Below are 20,258 nucleotides of genomic sequence, written 5' to 3'. Positions count from 1 at the left end.
TAGCTCCGGCTAAAGAGATGTTTCTACAACTTGATTGGATTCCACCTGTGGTAAATTCAATTGATTGGACATGATTTGGAAAGGCACACACCTGTCTATATAAGGTCCCATAGTTGACAGTGCATGTCAGAGCAAAAACCAAGCCATAAGGTCGAAGGAATTGTCCGTAGAGCGGCGATACAGGATTGTGTCGAGGCACAGATCTGGGGAAGGGTACCAAAAATGTTTTGCAAAATTGAAGGTCCCAGAGAAAACAGTGGCCTCCATCACTCTTAAATAGAAGTTTGGAACCACAAAGACTCTTCATAGAGTGATGCTCACCATCCAACCGGACAGAGCTTGAGAGGATCAGAGAAGAATGGGAGAAACTCCCCAAATACAGGTATGCCAGCTTGTAGCGTCATTCCCAAGACTTGAGGCTGTAATCGCTTCCAAAGGTGCTTCAACAAAGTACTGAGTAAAGGATCTGAATACTTATGTAAATATGATATTTAAGTTTATTTTATTTTATAAATTTGCTCAAATGTAGAAAAACCTGTTTTTGCTTTCTCATTATAGGGTATTGTGTGTAGATTGATGAGGGGGCAACGATTCAATCAATTTTAGAATAAGCCTGTAACGTAACAAAATGTGGAAAAAGTCAAGGGGTCTGAAAACCTTCCGAATGCACTGTCTGCCAGGTGGAGAACATTCAGTCTTATTGTTATTCTGGTTACAAATGCGCAAGTTAATGGTTTGTAAACATATTCAACACGTAGATTGAAGTCTCTCCACAAATTGTCATTTTAACACGTAGGAGGCACATGTTTTCCTGCAACTTTCACTTTCACATTTATCTGTCACAGTGCAGACATTTTAATGATGAAATGGCGGACTCTGCATCATTCAGAGACAAAGGTAAGAGCAGTAAAACCTCAACAATATATATATATATATTGGCCTGATGTTCATCAAATCTTGTAACGTATCATTCATATTGTTGGCCTACATTTCTAACTGAATTTGCCAAACTAGCAAAATATTTTTTGGGGGGGCTCATATTGGGCAACTGCTCTTCGTCTAGTATGGCCTACAACACTCTATGCTGTATCTTTGTAAAATCATTTACCGGAAATATCTCAAACAAGGGGTTCTGGAGAAGGCCTTCATCAGGCAGGCACCATATTATTGTTTTACAGTTTATTTATAAAAATGTAATACCTGAATGTTAATAATCTAAATGTCACGGGTCTGTGTCGTAACTGATATGATTGTCACGGTACTGTAGGTGTAATTTTAACTGATTTGTCCGGAAGCGCCCGTACAGATCCGAACGCGACTGCTGCAGTATAGAGAGAGACAACTGTTTAATTTATGCTGCCAATTATACATCAAAGCGGCAACAGGCTACAGTCATAGAGCCTCCGCGTGTTGCAAAAGTTAGGAGATATATAATAAATGTAAAATGGAATTAAAATGACGAATATCGGTAAGGCAGCCCCCGCACCTCTTATTCAGATGGGTTGGGTTAAAATGCGGAAGACACATTTCGGTTGAAATCATTCAGTTGAGTAACTCCCGTTGTCACCAGCTCACTGTACCGCCTAAGACAGTATAGTATCAAGATAGGCTAAAACTCCTTATCCAATAGAAATCCCTGATCACACTTGTAAGCGATGTCATGGCAACGTTGGCAAGCTAAGCTCGTGCGCAGAAACAAGTCATTGGGGCTAAAGGTCGTCTGTGCGCATGTGCAGGTGGTGAACTCAAGACACTCCTTTGATATAAAGTAGTTTTGACAAAAATAAAAACTTGCCAGATTGTCACTTTCACGAAGTTGGAGTAAATACATGTTCAAATACTTATTAAGACATCGGCTCGAATCTACGTTGTGCCTTTAGATTTCGAGAAAATGAACAGCTAAGGAATCATTTTTCACTTCTCTCATTGACTTCTTTAACCCCACACCCCGGCTTGTTCTACTTAGTCTGCTTCGCAAGCTTTCCCGAAGTCTTGCAATGTTGCACCTCTGGGTTTAGAAACTCTGCGGTATGGCCCCTCCCATGCCTGCTAGAGCGGCAGCTCTCTCCCTCTTCGAGCTTTAACAGCTACGGTTAATAAAGTGAGTATCCACACGAGTTAATGATCAATAGGCATGACTTACACTTCACATTTGCAACATAGCTGGGAGTTAAATTGGAGGCTAAATTTACTTTGTTGGATAATCACTGTCAAAAGATTTATCATGAACTAATTTACTGGAGTGCCGATGACAATATAGTAAAGTAACCATGGCTTAGCTAGTTGGCTGTGGCTGCAGGGTCTGGAATGTGGAAGATGCTGCATGGGTTGCCAGGTCAAGCTAAAATGTCTAGTCCAATGACCCCTGAAAAACCTGCCCACACGGGTTGAAAACTAGCCCCAACATTATTTTTTTCACAGCAAGAGAGGAGTTGCCACATTTATCCAATAAATTCTTTCCCCATGATGTTATTGAGTAAATTAAGGAGGAATATCGACATAATTAATGTAGGCTAAGAAGCTAAATTTGGTTTTCCAACACAATAATAATTATTGCGAGTTTAAGAATATGTTGCAAGAGAAAAGATACATCGCCCTTATTAAACTCTCCAGATCCTTTTCCATCAATGGATGTTAATTTAACTTGTTTTAACTGCTATGATTAAGCAATAAGGCCCAAGGAGTTGTGCTATATGGACAATATACCACTGCTAAGGGCTGTTCTTAGGACATAGCCCTTAGCTGTGGTATATTGGCAATATACCACAAACCCCTGAGGTGCCTTATTGCTATTATAAACTGGTTACAACATAATTAGAACAGTAAAAAGTATGTTTTTGTAATTCCCAGGGTACATGTCTGATATACAGTGGGGCAAAAAAAGTATTTAGTCAGCCACCAATTGTGCAAGTTCTCCCACTTAAAAAGATGAGAGAGGCCTGTAATTTCCATCATAGGTACACTTCAACTATGACAGACAAAATGAGAAGAAAAGAAAATCCGGAAAATCACATTGTAGGATTTTTAATGAATTTATTTGCAAATTATGGTGGAAAATAAGTATTTGGTCACCTACAAACAAGCAAGATTTCTGGCTCTCACAGACCTGTAACTTCTTCTTTAAGGGGCTCCTCTGTCCTCCACTCGTTACCTGTATTAATGGCACCTGTTTGAACTTGTTATCAGTATAAAAGACACCTGTCCACAACCTCAAACAGTCACACTTTCCAAACTCCACTATGGCCAAGACCAAAGAGCTGTCAAAGGACACCAGAAACAAAATTGTAGACCTGCACCAGGCTGGGAAGACTGAATCTGCAATAGGTAAGCAGCTTGGTTTGAAGAAATCAACTGTGGGAGCAATTATTAGGAAATGGAAGACATACAAGACCACTGATAATCTCCCTCGATCTGGGTCTCCACGCAAGATCTCACCCCGTGGGGTCAAAATGATCACAAGAACGGTGAGCAAAAATCCCAGAACCACACGGGGGACCTAGTGAATGACCTGCAGAGAGCCCTTAAATTGAAATTGAGTGCTGCAGCACAGGCAGCAGTCATGTTGACAGAGCAGCACGGGTGCACGTCGTGACAACTTTTTTACCAGTTGTAGGTAGTCTATATAGATTGATCATTATGGAGACACTCCTTTTCCATAAAACAATAACTAGAACTGATATAACGGAGACAAAGCATTGGAAAACCACTAGAGCGCTTTAGATAAATTAGCTCTGAGGTGGTTTAAATAAAACTGCATACTACTGTCGACTTTTCTTATGGATAACAGTATTAAAGGATACTTTACTTTTCTTATGGATAACAGTATTAAGTCTGTTTTTCTTATGGATAACAGTATTAAGTCTGCTTTTCTTATGGATAACAGTATTAAGTCTGCTTTTCTTATGGATAACAGTATTAAGTCTGCTTTTCTTATGGATAACAGTATTAAGTTAAGGGTTTTACTCATGCTCAGTTCTTGGGTCTGAAGCACTGCACGAGTGGACATTTTAAATGTAAATTATGGACCTCCCTCACGTGCTTGTGTTATGGGAAAAAGTCCACAATGAAAATTACATTAAATGTGGAGGATGATACGCTAGATTAGCATCGGTTGGCCATCAAGTAGGCTATTAATTTATATGCCATTGCAGGCTATTGTAGCCTACCATTACATACATTAATATATAGAGAAATTAAGCTATCACTGGAGTCATTAAAAATCAGTCTGTGCCACTTGTTTAGTCTACCTGGACCTGGCAAACAGATGTAATACATAACCTATAACTCAGTTTGTTGTGTTATTATGCAATTATTCATGTTTAGCTAATTAAATAGGAAGTAATGAATTGTGATCATAGTCGGGTTGTGCTTCGGAGGACGCATGGCTTTCGACCTTCGTCTCTCCCGAGCCCGTACGGGAGTTGTAGCGATGAGACAAGATAGTAATTACTAGCGATTGGATACCACGAAAATTGGGGAGAAAAGGGGGTCAAATTAAAAAATGTAAATCAATTTAAGGGTTTTATTGACATGGGAAACATGTTAACATTGCTAAAGCAAGTGAAGCACATAATAAACAAAAGTGAAATAAACAATAAAAACGAACAGTAAACATTACACTCACAGAAGTTCCAAAAGAATAAAGGCATTTCAAATGTCATAATATGTCTATATACAGTGTTGTAACGATGTGCAAATAGTTAAAGTACAAAAGGGGTGGTCTAGGGCACTGCATCGCAGTGCTAGCTGTGCCACCAGAGTCTCTGGGTTCGCGCCCAGGCTCTGTCGCAGCCGGCCGCGACCGGGAGGTCCGTGGGGCGACGCATAATTGGGCTAGCGTCGTCCAGGTTAGGGAGGGTTTGGCCGGTAGGGATATCCTTGTCTCATCGCGCTCCAGCGACTCCTGTGGCGGGCCGGGCGCAGTGCGCGCTAACCAAGGGGGCCAGGTGCACAGTGTTTCCTCCGACACATTGGTGCGGCTGGCTTCCGGGTTGGAGGCGCGCTGTGTTAAAGAAGCAGTGCGGCTTGGTTGGGTTGTGCTTCGGAGGACGCATGGCTTTCTACCTTCGTCTCTCCCAAGCCCGTACGGGAGTTGTAGCGATTAGACAAGATAGTAATTACTAGCGATTGGATACCACGAAAATTGGGGAGAAAAGGGGATACATTTTTTTTTTTTTTTTATAAAAAAATACAAAAAAAGTACAAAAGGGAAAATAAATAAACATAAATATGGGTTGTATTTGCAATGGTGTTTGTTCTTCACTGGTTGGCCTTTTCTTGTGGCAACAGGTCACAAATCTTGCTGCTGTGATTTCACACTGTGGTATTTCACCTAATAGGGAGTTTATTAAAATATGGTTTGTTTTCTAATTCTTTGTGGGTCTGTGTAATCTGAGGGAAATATGTGTCTCTAATATACATTTGGCAGGAGGTTAGGAAGTGCAGCTCAGTTTCCACCTTATTTTGTGGGCAGTGTGCACATAGCCTGTCATCTCTTGAAAGCCAGGTCTGCCTACGGCGGCCTTTCTCAAAAGCAAGGCTATGCTCACTGCTCTGCATCCATTATTTGGTGTTTTACGTTGTACCCGGAGGATATTTTAGCAAAATTCTGCATGCAGAGTCTCAATTTGGTGTTTGTCCCGTTTTGTGAATTCTTGGTTGGTGAGCGGACCCCAGACCTCACAACCATAAAGCGCAATGGGTTCTAAAACTGATTCAAGTATTTTTAGCCAGATCCTAATTGGTATGTTGAATTTGATGTTCCTTTTGATGGCATAGAAGGCCCTTCTTGCCTTGTCTCTCAGCTCGTTTACAGCTTTGTGGAAGTTACCTGTGGCTCTGATGTTTAGGCCTAGGTATGTATAATTTCTTGTGTGCTTTAGGCCAACAGTGTCCAGATGGAATTTGTATTTGTGGTCCTGGCGACTGGACCTTTTTTGGAAGACCATTGTTTTTGTCTTACTGAGATTTACTGGCAGGGCCCAGGTCTGGCAGGGCCCAGTTCTGACAGAATCTGTGCAGAAGATCTAGGTGCTGCTGTAGGCCCTCCTTGGTTGGGGACAGAAGCACCAGATCATCAGCAAACAGTAGACATTTGACTTCAGATTCTAGTAGGGTGAGGCCTGGTGCTGTAGACTGCTCTAGTGCCCTCGCCAATTCGTTGATATATATGTTGAAGAGGGTGGGGCTTAAGCTGTATGTTTTAGCCCATACATTTTAACTTTCAAACCCTCACGAGTGCCTGGACAGTTTTTTTAAAATGCAACTTAGCACCTATTTGTGTTTGTAATTGTTCCATTTTTCGTGAACTTTTTTTCCCCAGTTAGTCTTTAAATCACTCGTTTAATACTACCCTGAGTTCAAGCAACAATCAACATGAACAACTTTACAAAATACTAATGCTTGTGTTAATTTGATGTGTTTTCAGTCTCGAATCCAGGGCCCCAGAAACGCAACAGTATGGAATTACCCCCAGAGAGTGAGTGATCAATAAAATATCAGCCTGATTTATTTCAACTGATTTTTGATTCCTCTAGATTTAAGAGTTGTGGATTTATGTTGTTCTGTTGTAATATGGTGCATAAGGTTCATGGTGTAATCCAGAAAGGAAAGCAAACAAAAATGTTGGTGTCAACATTTTCAACAATGTTTTCCAGCAGACATTTTAAATAAGGTTGTGGTGGTGTTTATGTTACAGTGTCTGAAAGTCCTACAGGGCGAAGGATTGTGCTGCTCGGAAAGAATGGCTCTGAGAAGAGTGCTGTTGGGAACTTGATCCTGGAAAGAGAGGCATTTGACCTTAACTGTGTACAAAACCACTGTGAGAGAGCCAGGGGTCACGTGGAGGGAAGACACATAGCTGTGATCAATACTCCAGACCTGTTAGACCCTCACATCTCACATGACAAACTCTCAGAGGAACTGCGTTGCTGTGTCACTCTGTCTAAACCGGGACCTCATGTGTTCCTGTTGGTGCTGCAGCCTGAGAAGTTCACGCAAGAAGAGGGAGACAGAATCAGGACAATCCTAGACACCCTCAGTGAACGGTCCTTTGACTACTCAATGGTACTGACAACTCATGAAGACAAGAGGGGACACATGGGTGAGGATCACCCTCTGAATCAGATGGTCAGAGCCTGTAGAGGGAGGCAGCACCTCAGTGACCACACTCAACTTATGGCAGATGTTGACAAGATTGTAAAGGAGAATGGAGGAGACTATCTCACCTGTGATATATTTGAAGATACTACAAGTGACATGGTACAAGGGAAAGAGGAAATCCATACGAGTAAAACTGATTGGAGCCTAAAATCTTCCTCTGAGGAAGAACTTGGAAAGGATGATTTGGAACAAGAAGAATCAGCAAAATTGGACAAATGGGGGAAAGTTAGAGAAATTGGTAAGTATACAGCACATTGACAAAAGTTATAGTGAGATGAGCATTGAATATAAGTTGACCGTATTAAAGGGATAGTTCCCCCACATTACCCTGTCAGCACTTTTTGGACAAGGACTTTTTGGACCCATGCTTTGGTTTTGTTTACCTGGCCACAGTCTCCAAATGCTAACTTTTTAGCATCTGTGGCACAAATCTAATGCCAGTCAACATCCCTAATGTTTGTATTTTTTGAAGCTTCATGTCAAAATCATCAAAGTCTCTTGTTTACAGAACTACGAAAACGTAACTTCTAAAATCTGCCAGGAAGGAATGCGTGCTGCATGGGATAGGGAGCAGCAGTAGTACCAGTGTTTGTGTTTTTCGTCATTTATTTGAACAAATCACGATTTCACAGGTGTTAGCATCTTTCGACTCCCGGAGGGGGAGGGAACATTCGGCCGTAACTTCCAAAGAGAGAAGGTGGAGATCCTTGTTCCGGTTCCATTCCTCGTTCTAGCGTCTCTTAAATCCCTTCTCTTGACACGTATGGACCCTGAACTGAATCGAGCAGTTGACCAATTACATAAGACTTTAGTTCTGGGATAAACATTTACATTTAAGTCATTTAGCAGACGCTCTTATCCAGAGCGACTTAAGAGTACATACATTCATACTTTTTTTGTACTGGCCCCCCGTGGGAAACGAACCCACAACCCTGGCGTTGCAAGCGCCATGCTCTACCAACTGAGCTACACGGGACCGTGTAGATTAAAATCATGTTAAAGTAACTTCATTGAACTACAATCAATTTCAGACACTTTAGGATGATTTGGACTTGAACCGTGAAAAATGCTATTGAACTATAGCATTAATACTGTCAACCTATATTCACTCCTCATTAAGGATGACTGCTTTGTTGTTTCATCATGCTTGGTTGAAAGGGACTGCAAAGATAAGGTCACTGGTATTGATTGTCAACACATTTTTCAGGGTTGACGTCAATTAATGAAAAAATGGGGGAGCAATCACATTGTGGAGAAAAATGTGGTGAGTAAAATTCAGTCTCATTTACACCATGTTGCCACTTCTATATTAAAGTGGGATGGCTACGGTTCAGTTCAGATTTGTCCAAATTATCATTATTTTTGAAGCTCTGTTTTCAAAATTTATCTTGATAGGCTAAAACGATATAACAGCTGTGTAAGCAGAATTTACATGTGACAGAAAATAGATAACCGTTTTCTTATTCACTTGACTAACTATGATGTACTCATCTTGCAGAGCAGGACTTCAAAAGGTTTATTTTTGATAATGTAATTAGATTATGTTTGTAAAATTCTTAACAATTGTGAAAACATTCCCAAGAGGGACATTGGTACATGGGTCATGTAATAGTAGTACATTGTATTAGCTAAATTGAGGATTTAATCCACATGTACTTACTTAATATAACTGACTATTGCTGTCAAGTTTTTTAATCACAAGCATCACAAGAAAAGGGCCCATTTTAATTTGCAGCAGGGACAATCCAGTATGAAAATTATAAACTGCATAGTTTTATCTGCATATCCTTATATCAATCAATGTGTTCATGTGATTTACAGTGTCTCAACTCAGGATTGTGCTTCTGGGGAGGAGTGACGACAAGAAGAAAACAGTGGGTAACATGATCCTACAGCAAGGGGCTTCTCCAGGATTAGGCCTTCCTGCTGGTTTGTTGGGCAAAAAAAAGCCATGGTGGTCAGCCAGTGGGAAGTTGAAAGGCAAGTCTGTAACTGTTGTAAAGACTCCAGACTTCTTTGCTCTGACTGTGGAGTCCCTGATGCAGGAGATAGAGAAATGTAAGTCCCTCTCTGCTCCTGGGCCTCATGGGTTCCTGCTGGTGTTGAAGCCTGAGGAGTTCACAGAGGAGAACAGAAATACATTCAAGTTGATCCTGAGCATATTTGGTAAAGAGTCCTTCAAGCACTCAATGGTGATCATTACTCACGAGGGAGTCACAGGAAATCCTCATCTGAGACAAATGATTGAAGAATGTGGAGGAAGGCATCATGAAATGTACAAACAAGGAAGTGACCACAAAGAGTTAACTGAAAAGATAGAAAAGATGGTAGAGGAGAATGAATGGAGATACCTCACCTCCAATGAAGAGACAACACATGATACCATGACACCAAAGGCTCAGAGACTGAACGTGGTGCTGTGTGGCAGAAGAGGAGCTGGGAAGACTTCTACAGCCAATGCCATACTGGGTCAGACAGAGTCCAGTCCAAAGTCCAGCTCCTCCTCAGTGTGTGTGAAGAGAGAAGGAGAGGTGTGTGYTCGTCCTGTCACCCTCATCGAGCTGCCTGCTCTGTATGGAACACATCTCACTCAGGAGGAAGTGATGCGTGAGACTTTCCACTGTGTCTCTCTCTGTGACTCTGGAGTCCATGCTTTCCTCCTGGTCGTACCTTTAGGTCCAATCACTGATGAAGACAAAGGAGAGTTGGAGACCATCCAGAAGATWCTCAGCTCACGAGTCAATGACTTTGCCATGGTCCTGTTTAGACAGGATAACATTCCAGTTGATAAAACTGCAGTTGACTTCGTGGAACAAAATGCAGACACAAAGCAACTGATCAAGATATGCGGAGGGCGGTATAAAATCTTTGATGCTTTGAAGATTGATAACGCCAAGCAGACGACAGAACTTATAGCAGAAATAGTCAAAATTATGGATCAGAACAGAACCTGCTACACTCTGTACATGTACATGGAGGCTAAACACCAATCAGAACTGGAGCAAAACAGAAGAATCAAGGATTTAGAGGAGAGAATCAGGAACATGTCACAAGGTGAGTTTGTTGAACACAGGGAGGAACAAATATTGGGGGGTGATTGGGAAAGCAATGATTTAACACTATGGACCTTCTGTGTTGATTTCAAAATAAATTCATGCAGTAATTAACAATAATTTCTTATCATTTATTGTTTAATTTGTAGGTGCTGAAATGGAGTGCTCCAGCACAGAGTGCATAAGGGTGGTGCTGATTGGGAAAACTGGAAATGGGAAGAGCGCCTCCGCAAACACTATCCTGGGCAGAAAGGAATTTGAGTCTAAACCCTGCACTGATTCTGTGACAACAGTTTGCAAGAAGGCAGTCGGCAAAGTTGATGGAAGAACAGTTTCTGTGGTGGACACCCCTGGCCTTTTTGACACAAAATTGTCTAAAAAAGATGTGCAGCAAGAGATAGTGAAATGTGTTTCCCTGTCAGCTCCTGGACCCCATGTGTTTATCATAGTGTTGTGTATCGGGAGAATCACACAAGAGGAGCTGGACACTTTGGACCTCATAGAGACAACCTTTGGTCCACGGGCAGGAATGTTCTGCTTAGTTCTGTTTACTAGAGGAGATGACTTGGAAAATGAATCAATTGAAGATTACATTGGGGAAAGCACGTGCGCCAAACTGAAGAAACTGATCAGAGATTGTGGAGACAGACTCCATCTCTTCAACAACAAAGACAATAACCGCACACAGGTCACTGAGCTTCTTAAGAAGATTAACAAAATGGTGTCCATGAACAAGGGCAGTTTCTACACCAGTGAGATGTTCCAGGAGGCAGAGGCAGCCATAAAACAAAAACAAGAAGCAATACTGAAGGAGAGAGAGATGGAGATAAAGGCTGACATGGAGAAACTGAAGGTCAGCCATGAAACAGACATGGAAAATATGAAATCAAAGTTGGAAGAGGAGAGATTGAAAGTTCAGGAGGAAAGACAGCTGAGAGAAAAACWYWWMAGAGAGAGAGAGGAAMCTATTAGAAAAGAGCATGAAGACAAAGAMAAAGCAGAGAAGGAAGAAAGAGAGTTGAAGGACAAAAAAAGGAAAGAKGTTGAAAAGTTAAAAAGGAYWAATTGGGTCGCAGAAAAAGAAAAGATGGAGAAAGAGATAAATACTCAGAAAGAAAGGTTGGAAAAACAACAAAGAGAAAAGGAAGAAGAATATAAAAGGAGAATGGAACGACAGAGAAAGGAAGAGAAAGACAGACAAAAACTTGTTAAAAATCAAGAAAGGCAGTTTGCAGAACTGAAAAGGGAACAGGAGGAAGAAATTAAAAGAACAGAGAAAGAAGAGGATGAGAGGAGAAAGAAGGAAGAGAAAGTAAGACAAGAGTGGCAAAGCAAAATAAAGAAAGCAGAGAAAGGTCAAACAGAACTCCAAGATGTCATGCGTAGAGAAAAAGAGGAATGGGAGGAACAATTGAAGAAAGAAAGAGACAGACAACAGGAAGAAGAAAGGCTAAGGAGACAGAAGGAGGTAGAAACTCTTGTAGAACAAGAGAAAAAACAGAGGATATTGAGAGAGCAATTTGAAAGAGAGAGGGAACAAGATATAATAAAGATGAAGGAATCAGAAGAGCAGAGGAGAGAAACCGAGCAGAAAGAAAGAGACCGAATAGAAAAAGACTTTGAAGAAAAGAGGAGAGAGTTGACAGACAAAATGACAATGCAACAAGAGCAGTGGGAGAGAGAACGTAGCGAGGAACAGGAAACAAGATTTCAAGAGGATGTAAATCGAAGAGTGGAGGAGAGACTAAGACTAAGAAAACTGGAGGAAACATTTCAACAAGAACGTAAAGAAGAAAACATGAGGAAAGAGAAGGAAGATAAAGTCAGGAGAGAACAAGAAGAGAAGAAATGGAAGGAAATGAAGGCAGAGCACGAAAGGGAAACCAAAGAAAAGAAGGATAAATATGATCAAGAGGCCAGAAGACAAGCAGAGGAATTAAACTTCTTTAGAAAAAATTACAAAAGTGAAAAGTTTGAGAAATATAAAAAAGAGAAGGAGGAACTTATGCAAAAGCACAAAAAGGAGACTGATAAATTAAAGGGTGAATATGGTCATAATGAAAAAGCACTGACTGATAAAATGGAGGAATTGGAGACAAAACAGAAAGCAGAGATGGAAAACTTGGGAAATCCATCAAGCAAATGTAGTATACTGTGAGAGTCTTAACTACCCATTCAAATAAGGCATAACCCTCTGATATTGAAGGGTTTCCCCTATGATATTTCCTGCCGTAAAACATAGATTAGTTTGAAGATAGTAATAACATGCACCCCCTAACAACATTACTGATGGAAATTAATATGTAAATACAACATAGTACATAAAATGTCAAAACCTACTGGACAGTAATGATGAGGAGGAGGATGAAGATGGTGTAAAAGCTGAAATAGTATAATATTAAGATCTTTGCTCCACATTCCTTTAACAACAGTGTTGTAAATCACATGTTTAAACTGCAACAGCTATAGAACGATAACTACAAATGTGCAGAATGTTCACCTGTACTTTCCCAGAGAAATTGTCAGAGTCCGGACACCTGTACCTGCTTCCTAAATAGTAGGCTGTTTAGGTTTGAAAAATTTGAAATTTAAATTTAAATAGTAGCCTATGTGACATTTCTTGCCTACTAATTCCTAAAACGACATTCTGTGTACTAATCATACTACATACTAGATAGAACGTACCGTTTAGTAAAAACACATTCAGAAAGCAACAAATATCAACATACTTATCCATACTGAGAAGGCGTCATCTAATGGACAATGGCGATTGTTCCCCTCCCTTGGTTTATTTTTGTAGAGAGCGTCCCCTATTCTGATTATCAGCTGTTGTCAAACACACTTGTGAGAAGACGATTCTCTTCCTCAATAGGGTGCAGTGAATTCTAGGAGATGAAAAGGCCAAATGAGTATGACATCCTGGCATTTAAGCGTACTCGATGTTTGAAATCACAACATACTATAAAACTCTCTTTTTACATACTCAAAAAGCCTACTATGTAGAACGCAAGTGTGGGTATTCGGTCACGGCAAATGTTTTAAATGCTAGGATGTCATTCACATGTCGGCTAAGAATTCACTGCATGATATTGTGGAAGACAATCATCTTTTCAGCCCCAGGTGTGTTTGACAACAGATGCAATTAAGATTAGGGGACGTGTTGTACCAGAATGAACGTATGTCAGTAAACGCAATTGGGCATTCAATCAGTTTCCCAACCCCAGTCCTCCAGTACCCCCAACAGCACACGTTTTTGTTGTAGCCCCGGACAACAACACCTGATTAACACCTGTCAAGGGATTGGTGATTAGATGACAAGTAGAATAAGGTGTACTTATCTATGGGCCACAGAAATATGGTCCTACTTCTGGTTGTACTTGAGGACCGGAATTGGGAAACACTGCATTAGAATACACATTCTAGTATGTATGAGCCTAGATTGTATGATCCTAGAATGTATGATTCTAGAATGTTTGAGCCTAGTATGTATGATCCTAGTATGTATGAGCCTAGTATGTATGATCCTAGTATGTTTATATTTGTTGCTTACTGCATTCATTTTTTACTTAACAGTACATTCTAAATAGTATTTAGTATTACATATTTCGTATACACCCATTGCCTTCCTGGCCTGTACTAGCAGCCATTGCCTTGCTTTTATTTGTTGATTTCATATGTTTAACTTTTATATCCGTGACTGTGCTTTATATATCCTGATGCTATTTCTGTTTTGTGCTGTTCAAACCAGAGAATAAAAGACAAAAGAGACCAATATCAACACATCTGTTAAATATTGATTTATTTCATTCAGTTAACAGTTCCCAAATCTCAATTTCTTGTAGTCCAGGGGCATGTCTGAATACCCGTTCTTGCATTGTAAATAGTACTCTGATTGGGTGTGTGAAAATATAATGTTTTATAGTAGACTATTTGAAATGTATAGTAGACTATATGAAATGATTATTAAAGGTCCATTTCACTACAAAAAAAATAAAATGGTTGTTTATAAAAAAACATTTGTTTTTTGATTTTTCAGGGGGTGCTGCAACACCCTCAGCACCCCTACTTCCTGCAGCTATGGCTGCAGATAACCAGCTAATAAAGCATTGCATGGGTTAGGGTTAGGCAATTCTACTTCCTTTTACATTAGCAAAATAATTTTAAATACCACACGAATGAGAGAAAGTACATGGTTAGTATATAGTTATAATAGGGCATATTTTATGTTTTGAAAAATTAATAGTCTGAACTTATAGAATATCTCACCACATCCATGAGAGAGAGGGGCTCTCAACAGTTTAATGAAATAAGGTTAGTTGTGAAAACATGTCAATATCGATGTTCCCGAACAGATTTGGTTGGTTTTAGATATTGTGGCTGAAGTGGGCTAGGTCTACTGTCTGTTCAAAAAGCAGATGTGTTCCTGCCTTCGCTCTACCGCCTACAATGTGTCACATATATATCAAATAATGTTGCATATCTGACATAATAGTGCAATTCTAAAACAAGGAAAATAAAAAATAAATTTAAAGGTTTAAGTTTTCTTGTTTTTCTATCAACCAACAAAACACATTCCACATTCACAGATGTGACAGACTTAAAAAAATAAAAATAACTAACAATAATAAAAAAATGACAACTATAAAAGAAAATATATAAATATATCTAAAAACTTGCAGCAGCACTATCAAGGTTCTTATTAGCTATTTCCAGCCGTAGCTGAGATGACGAGCAAATAATTAGTTTTTACAGCACCTTACACAACATGTATCTGCTCATGTCCCTAATCACCCCATTCACTAAGTCCAATGTGAAATATAGTTGACTAGTGGAGACCAGAGTCTATCAAACTTGGGCTGTCTCTTGTGGAGGTCATAAGTGAGCTTTTCAAGAGGGAGAAAGTCAACAATCTGGTCAATCCACATTTTAAATGTAGGAGAAGTATTAGAGGCCCACAATAGAAGAATACATTTCTTAGCAAAGTATGTAATAGTCATAAACAAGTTTTCTCTGTCAGGGTCAAGAACAAAGTCCTGCTGGGCATTAAGAAGATAGAGACACGGGGTCATATCAAACTGTACATCTAGTATTTTCTGTGCAGCAGTATGTATAGATTGCCAAAATCTGGCAATCTCTCTACAGCTCCAAAATACATGCATATAGGTTCCACTTTCAGAGGTACATATTTTACAGTTAGGAGAAATGTCTCTTTTCATTCTATGGAGTCTCATTGGAGTGTAATACAATTTGTACAGAAATTGTAATTAGATTCTTTCATTTTTATATTAGTAGAGGAGCAGTATACCCTGTCGCAAACCTCCGCCCATAACTCATCACTGATAGTCAGACCAAGGTCCTTTTCCCAGATTATTTTCAAAGGAGTAAAGGAGGAGCCTCCTTTCTCAGAAAGGAGTCTATAGATATAAGATATTTTGCCTTTAATGGATTGTGCTGTGACAACAAGGGTTTCAACTTCATTCAGCTGAGCTCTAAACCTCTTCTTGGAAGTAAATGAGGAAATGACATGTCTAATTTGAAGATATAAAAATAAAAAAATAAAAAAGGGATCTTGGCACATTGAATTCACTGCAGAGTTCTTGATAGGATTTCAGTGTAGTGGTTTTCTAATGAAATAGGTCGGAAAAGGTCCTGATTCCTAGAGTATGCCAGAGATTAAAGTTGGCATCGCTCAGGGCTTTTGGCAAGTCTGGGTTGCCTACTATAGGCGAGTGAGAACATATTTGGGGGGAAATGCCCAGGTATTTCTTCCAGTCCCTCCACGCTAGTAGGGTGCTGTAAATCACAAAGGTTTTGGCTATGTTGCCCACTTCACTAAAGTTATTAATGAATATAATTGAGCTTAGGGGCAATGAACCACAGGATTGGGCTTCTATCTGAATCCACGTTGACTCTTGTCTGTTTGTGATCCATGTTAGCATGTTGCGGATTTGGGAAGACCAGTAGTACAATCGAAGTGAGGGAAGGGCAACACCACCCTTAGATTCAGGTTTCGATAGAGTGGAGAACTTGATCCTAGGTTTTTTATTGCCCCATATAAATTTGGTGATGCTTTGGTTGGTTGTTTTGAAAAAGGAAACTGGGAGATAGCATGGGAGCATCTGAAATAAATAGTTCAGTCTAGGGAGGATGTTCATACGGATGACATTAATTCTRCCGACTAAGCTAATTGGGAYGGAGATCCAGGTTTGGAGATCGTTCTTGATTCGATCCAGGAGTGGAAGATCATTTTCCTTGAAAAGMCTATTCASATCTGGTGTTACAAAAATCCCAAGGTAWTGAAACCCCTGTGTCTTCCATTGGAACGGACAGAGTGTCTTCATAGAGCTGGTGAGTGTAAGATTGAGAGGGCAGACAGTGGATTTGTTAAAATTGATCTTATATCSTGAAAACTTGCCATACTGAGCAATTGTGTCTAAAATGGGAGGGATTTCTCAGGGTAGGATATGTAGAGCTGCAGGCCGCCTGCAGAAACTCCCATAATACTTGGATTGCTCCTTATCAACTCTGCCAGAGGTTCCGCCCCCAACAAGTAGAGCAGGGGGGACAGCGAGCATCCTTGTCTTGTGCCCCGTCCCAAAGGGAATCTGTCAGAGTTCAGCCCATTAGTAGTCACCATGGCATTTGGATGAGAGTTTAAGGACTTAATCCGTTTAATAAAGTTTGGGCCCATATTGAACTTTTCTAAGACTGAGAACAGAAAGCTCCACTCCATCCTGTCGAACGCCTTCTCAGCATCTAGTGAAGGCAGCAGGACAGGGGTCTTCTGTGCGTTTACTTGATCAATAATATCAAAAAGACGGCGAATGTTATCAGAAGAGCACCTGTCTCTAATAAATTCCGTTTGGTCCGCTTTTATTATTTTGGGAAGAAGAGAGTCTTTCGGCGAGCAATTTGGTAATTATTTTGTAGTCGAAATCCAACAAGCTTATGGGCCGGAAGGACGAGAAGGATAGAGGGTCCTTGTCTTTTTGAGCGACACTGTAATGCGAGCTGTGTGCATTGAGTCTGGGAGAACTCCGTTTTTGCAAATGTCATACAGCTTTGGCATGAAAATAGGGCTAAGCTGGGGCCAAAAAGCTTTGTAGAACTCTCTGGGGAATCCATCTTGGCCTGGGGACTTATTTGGTGGCTTGGAGGTGATTGCCTCCAGGATCTCCTCAGGAGTGAAGGGGGAGTTGAGATCTTCTTGGTCGGTCTCTGATAGTTTAGGTAGCGAGATTCCCTCTAGGAAGGAATGGAGTTCTGCCTCCGTATGTTTTCTCTCAGAGGTATATAGTTTGCAGTAAAAATCATGAAAAGTTAAATTGATCTTTTTTGGGTCATAGGTGACCTCATCCTCTGCTGTTATGATAGCCATTAGTGTATGCTCTGACTGCTCTTTTTTTAATTGATAAGCAAGCAATCTACTAGGCCTATTGCTATACTCATGGTATTTCTGTTTAGTAAGGAAAACTTTTTTTTTTATCTCCCGAGTATAGTCCAAATTCAGTTTGGCTTTGGCTGCTTTAAGTTGACTCCAGGAGGTGCTGTCTGGGGATTGTTTATGTACTTTTTCACAGCGTTCATATTTAATTAATTTAAATAAATGATGAAGTGCATTGCTGGAGAGATGGAGAAAGAGTGATCATAATAGAATCTAATACTAGTTCTGTGAGAGAGAATGTCACATATACTCCCTCTCCGGCCTCTAGGTCACCAGGCTGCTGATTATCACCTGTCACCATCATCACGTGCACCAGCGCTTCATGACACTCACCTGGACTCCATCACCTCCTTGATTATCTCCCTATATCTGTCCCTCCCCTTCGGTTCTTTCCTCAGGTGTTATTGACTCTGTTCCATGTCAGTGCGTTGTTCGTGTTCCTTGTGTTGTGTTGTGTTAATTTATTAAAGACTCACTCCCTGTACTTGCTTCCCGACTCTCAGCGCATTCGTTACAGAGATGGCCTCTACATGGCACCCCTCTCTCACCATAACAATGGTCATACGTCGGTCAAACATGGGCTACCATGTTGCACAAACTTAAACCCAGGCCCTGCCCAACCTGAATCAATTATCACAATATCAAGCGTTGGCTGAAAATCTACATTTTCAAAATATGGTTTTTAGTGGGCATGATAATTAACAAGGAGGCAACTTGATATAGCCCAACTCTGATCGCTTTAATTTGAATTTTTACATTGCAAACAGTGACAATTATTTGTCATACCAGAGAGGTACCGGATCCAGGCAAATAGGTGCCGGAATTCCAGAACTGAGAGGTTTCAGATCCTGTTCCGGCAGGATTCGGCTCAAATTAAGAACTGATCCCAGCAAATATCATAATCAACTGATAGCTCTCTTATCCCTAGATTCTTTTATGATAAAGATCAGTGACCAAACCCTTTGAGTAACCATGTCTGTCTAATATTCTATGCAGTTTGTTGTGGTAGCGATGATCCACGATAGAGGCCATATGCCCACCCACATGCTGATCTTAAATGTAGATGAAATTGATTTGAAATTTTAACATGTAATGAATTGTGGAAAAACCAAATAAATTGACCTTAAACGTAGAATAAGGACAAAAGACACACCATGTAATTGAAATGTAGCCCTTAGGTCATCGCAATACAATAAGAATACACACATAATACAAAAAGTTTAAAAAAACTAGAAATTACAAAATGTCAGAATGAGCAATATGAGAATGAGCAATGTATGAATATGCAATGTATAAACTGTCAGCAGCAGTTGGCTACACCTTGAGGCCAGTGTGTGTGCTCAACGTCTGGTGACAGTTGAAAAACAAGAGGCCCCCATCACCATTTCGTCTATGCTTCTCAGTCAGGAGTTCTGTAATATACTGTATGTCCTTTTATGAGGGCTGGATGGAGCTCTGGCAATTCAATGTCCAGTCCAAGATATAAGAAAAGCCATGAAATAGGTGTAGAGTCCATGGCTCAGTTTAAATACATGTTATGTTATCTACATCTGAGTCTTTATATAATGTTTCAGTCAGCTTTCAGTCATAAAGAAGCCCTGTCATGATACCTTTGTCTGTACATTATGCCTTGAATCTATTCTACCGGGCCCAGAAACCTGCGCCTTTTACTCTCTGTTCCGAATGTACTATAGCCTTTAGCCGTACCCTTATCCTACACCTCCTCTGTTCCTCTGGTGATGTAGAGGTTCATCCAGGCCCTGCAGCGCTGACCGCCACCTCAGCGAGGCCCCGGTGTTTGCACCGGGTCTGGCTCTCGACCCGAAACCTGCCCCTCCGCTTGCCCTGCCGGAACCTGGGTCCGTGGTTTGTGGGGCCCTTCAAAGTCCTGAGGAGGGGGAACGAGGTGTGTTACAGATTACAGATAATTCCCTCTGATTATCGTATTAACCCCTCGTTCCATGTGTCTCTCCTCAGGCTGGTGGTGGCTGGTCCGCTACAGGAAGCTTAGGTGGGGGAGGTCCCTCCGCCCCCTCTGGACATCGATGGGCCCCGGCGTATGCTGTTAGAGCCATCTTGGCGTCGGACGATGGGTCTTCAGTACCTCCTGGACTGGGAGGGGTACGGTCCGGAGGAGAGATGCTGGGTGCCGGTGGAGGACGTGTTGGACCCTTCGATGCTGAGGGAGTTCCACCGTCTCCATCCGGATCGCCCTGCACCTCGTCCTCTGGGTCGTCCCCGAGGCCGGCGTCGGCGCGCTGCGGGAGCCGCGCGTCAATGGGGGGTTAGTGTCATGACTTCCGTCGAAGTTGGTCCCTCTCCTTGTTCGGGCGGCATTCTTTAGGAGTCAATAGTCACAACATTTTACTCCAAAATGTAAATAACACAATTTAAAAATATATTTTAAAACATACAGTTGTTTTCCAGATAAAGCCACAGAAAGGTATTGTTTATTATACAAYAGGTATCCCCTTTTATGCAAGAAACAGTTATTTTGGCACTCAAAACTTTCAGCACACCACCCAGGTTTCTCTGGTTACTGGTGCCACCMTGTGGAGGAAGCTTTTCATTGCGAAGGTGAGTTTACAGTCTTGATATAC

The 20,258-nt window shown here is 40.9% G+C and overlaps 1 protein-coding gene across 1 annotated transcript; it reads left to right on the top strand.

Annotated features, from left to right (window-relative positions):
* The first annotated feature begins 842 nt into the window (after positions 1–842).
* On the top strand, positions 843–13,481 carry LOC111979166 (uncharacterized). The gene is made up of 6 exons (XM_024009511.2): positions 843–897; positions 6,428–6,478; positions 6,698–7,399; positions 8,369–8,425; positions 8,983–10,215; positions 10,364–13,481. The coding sequence occupies exons 1-6, from the start codon at positions 867–869 to the stop codon at positions 12,370–12,372; spliced, it is 4,083 nt and encodes a 1,360-aa protein (XP_023865279.1). The 5' UTR covers positions 843–866; the 3' UTR covers positions 12,373–13,481.
* The last annotated feature ends 6,777 nt before the right edge of the window (positions 13,482–20,258 follow it).

The sequence above is a fragment of the Salvelinus sp. IW2-2015 genome, linkage group LG19 (assembly GCF_002910315.2).
Source record: "Salvelinus sp. IW2-2015 linkage group LG19, ASM291031v2, whole genome shotgun sequence".
NCBI classification, from domain to species: domain Eukaryota; kingdom Metazoa; phylum Chordata; class Actinopteri; order Salmoniformes; family Salmonidae; genus Salvelinus; species Salvelinus sp. IW2-2015.
The sequence above is the reverse complement of the archived record's forward strand: the minus strand, read 5'-3'. Positions and strand labels throughout refer to the sequence as shown.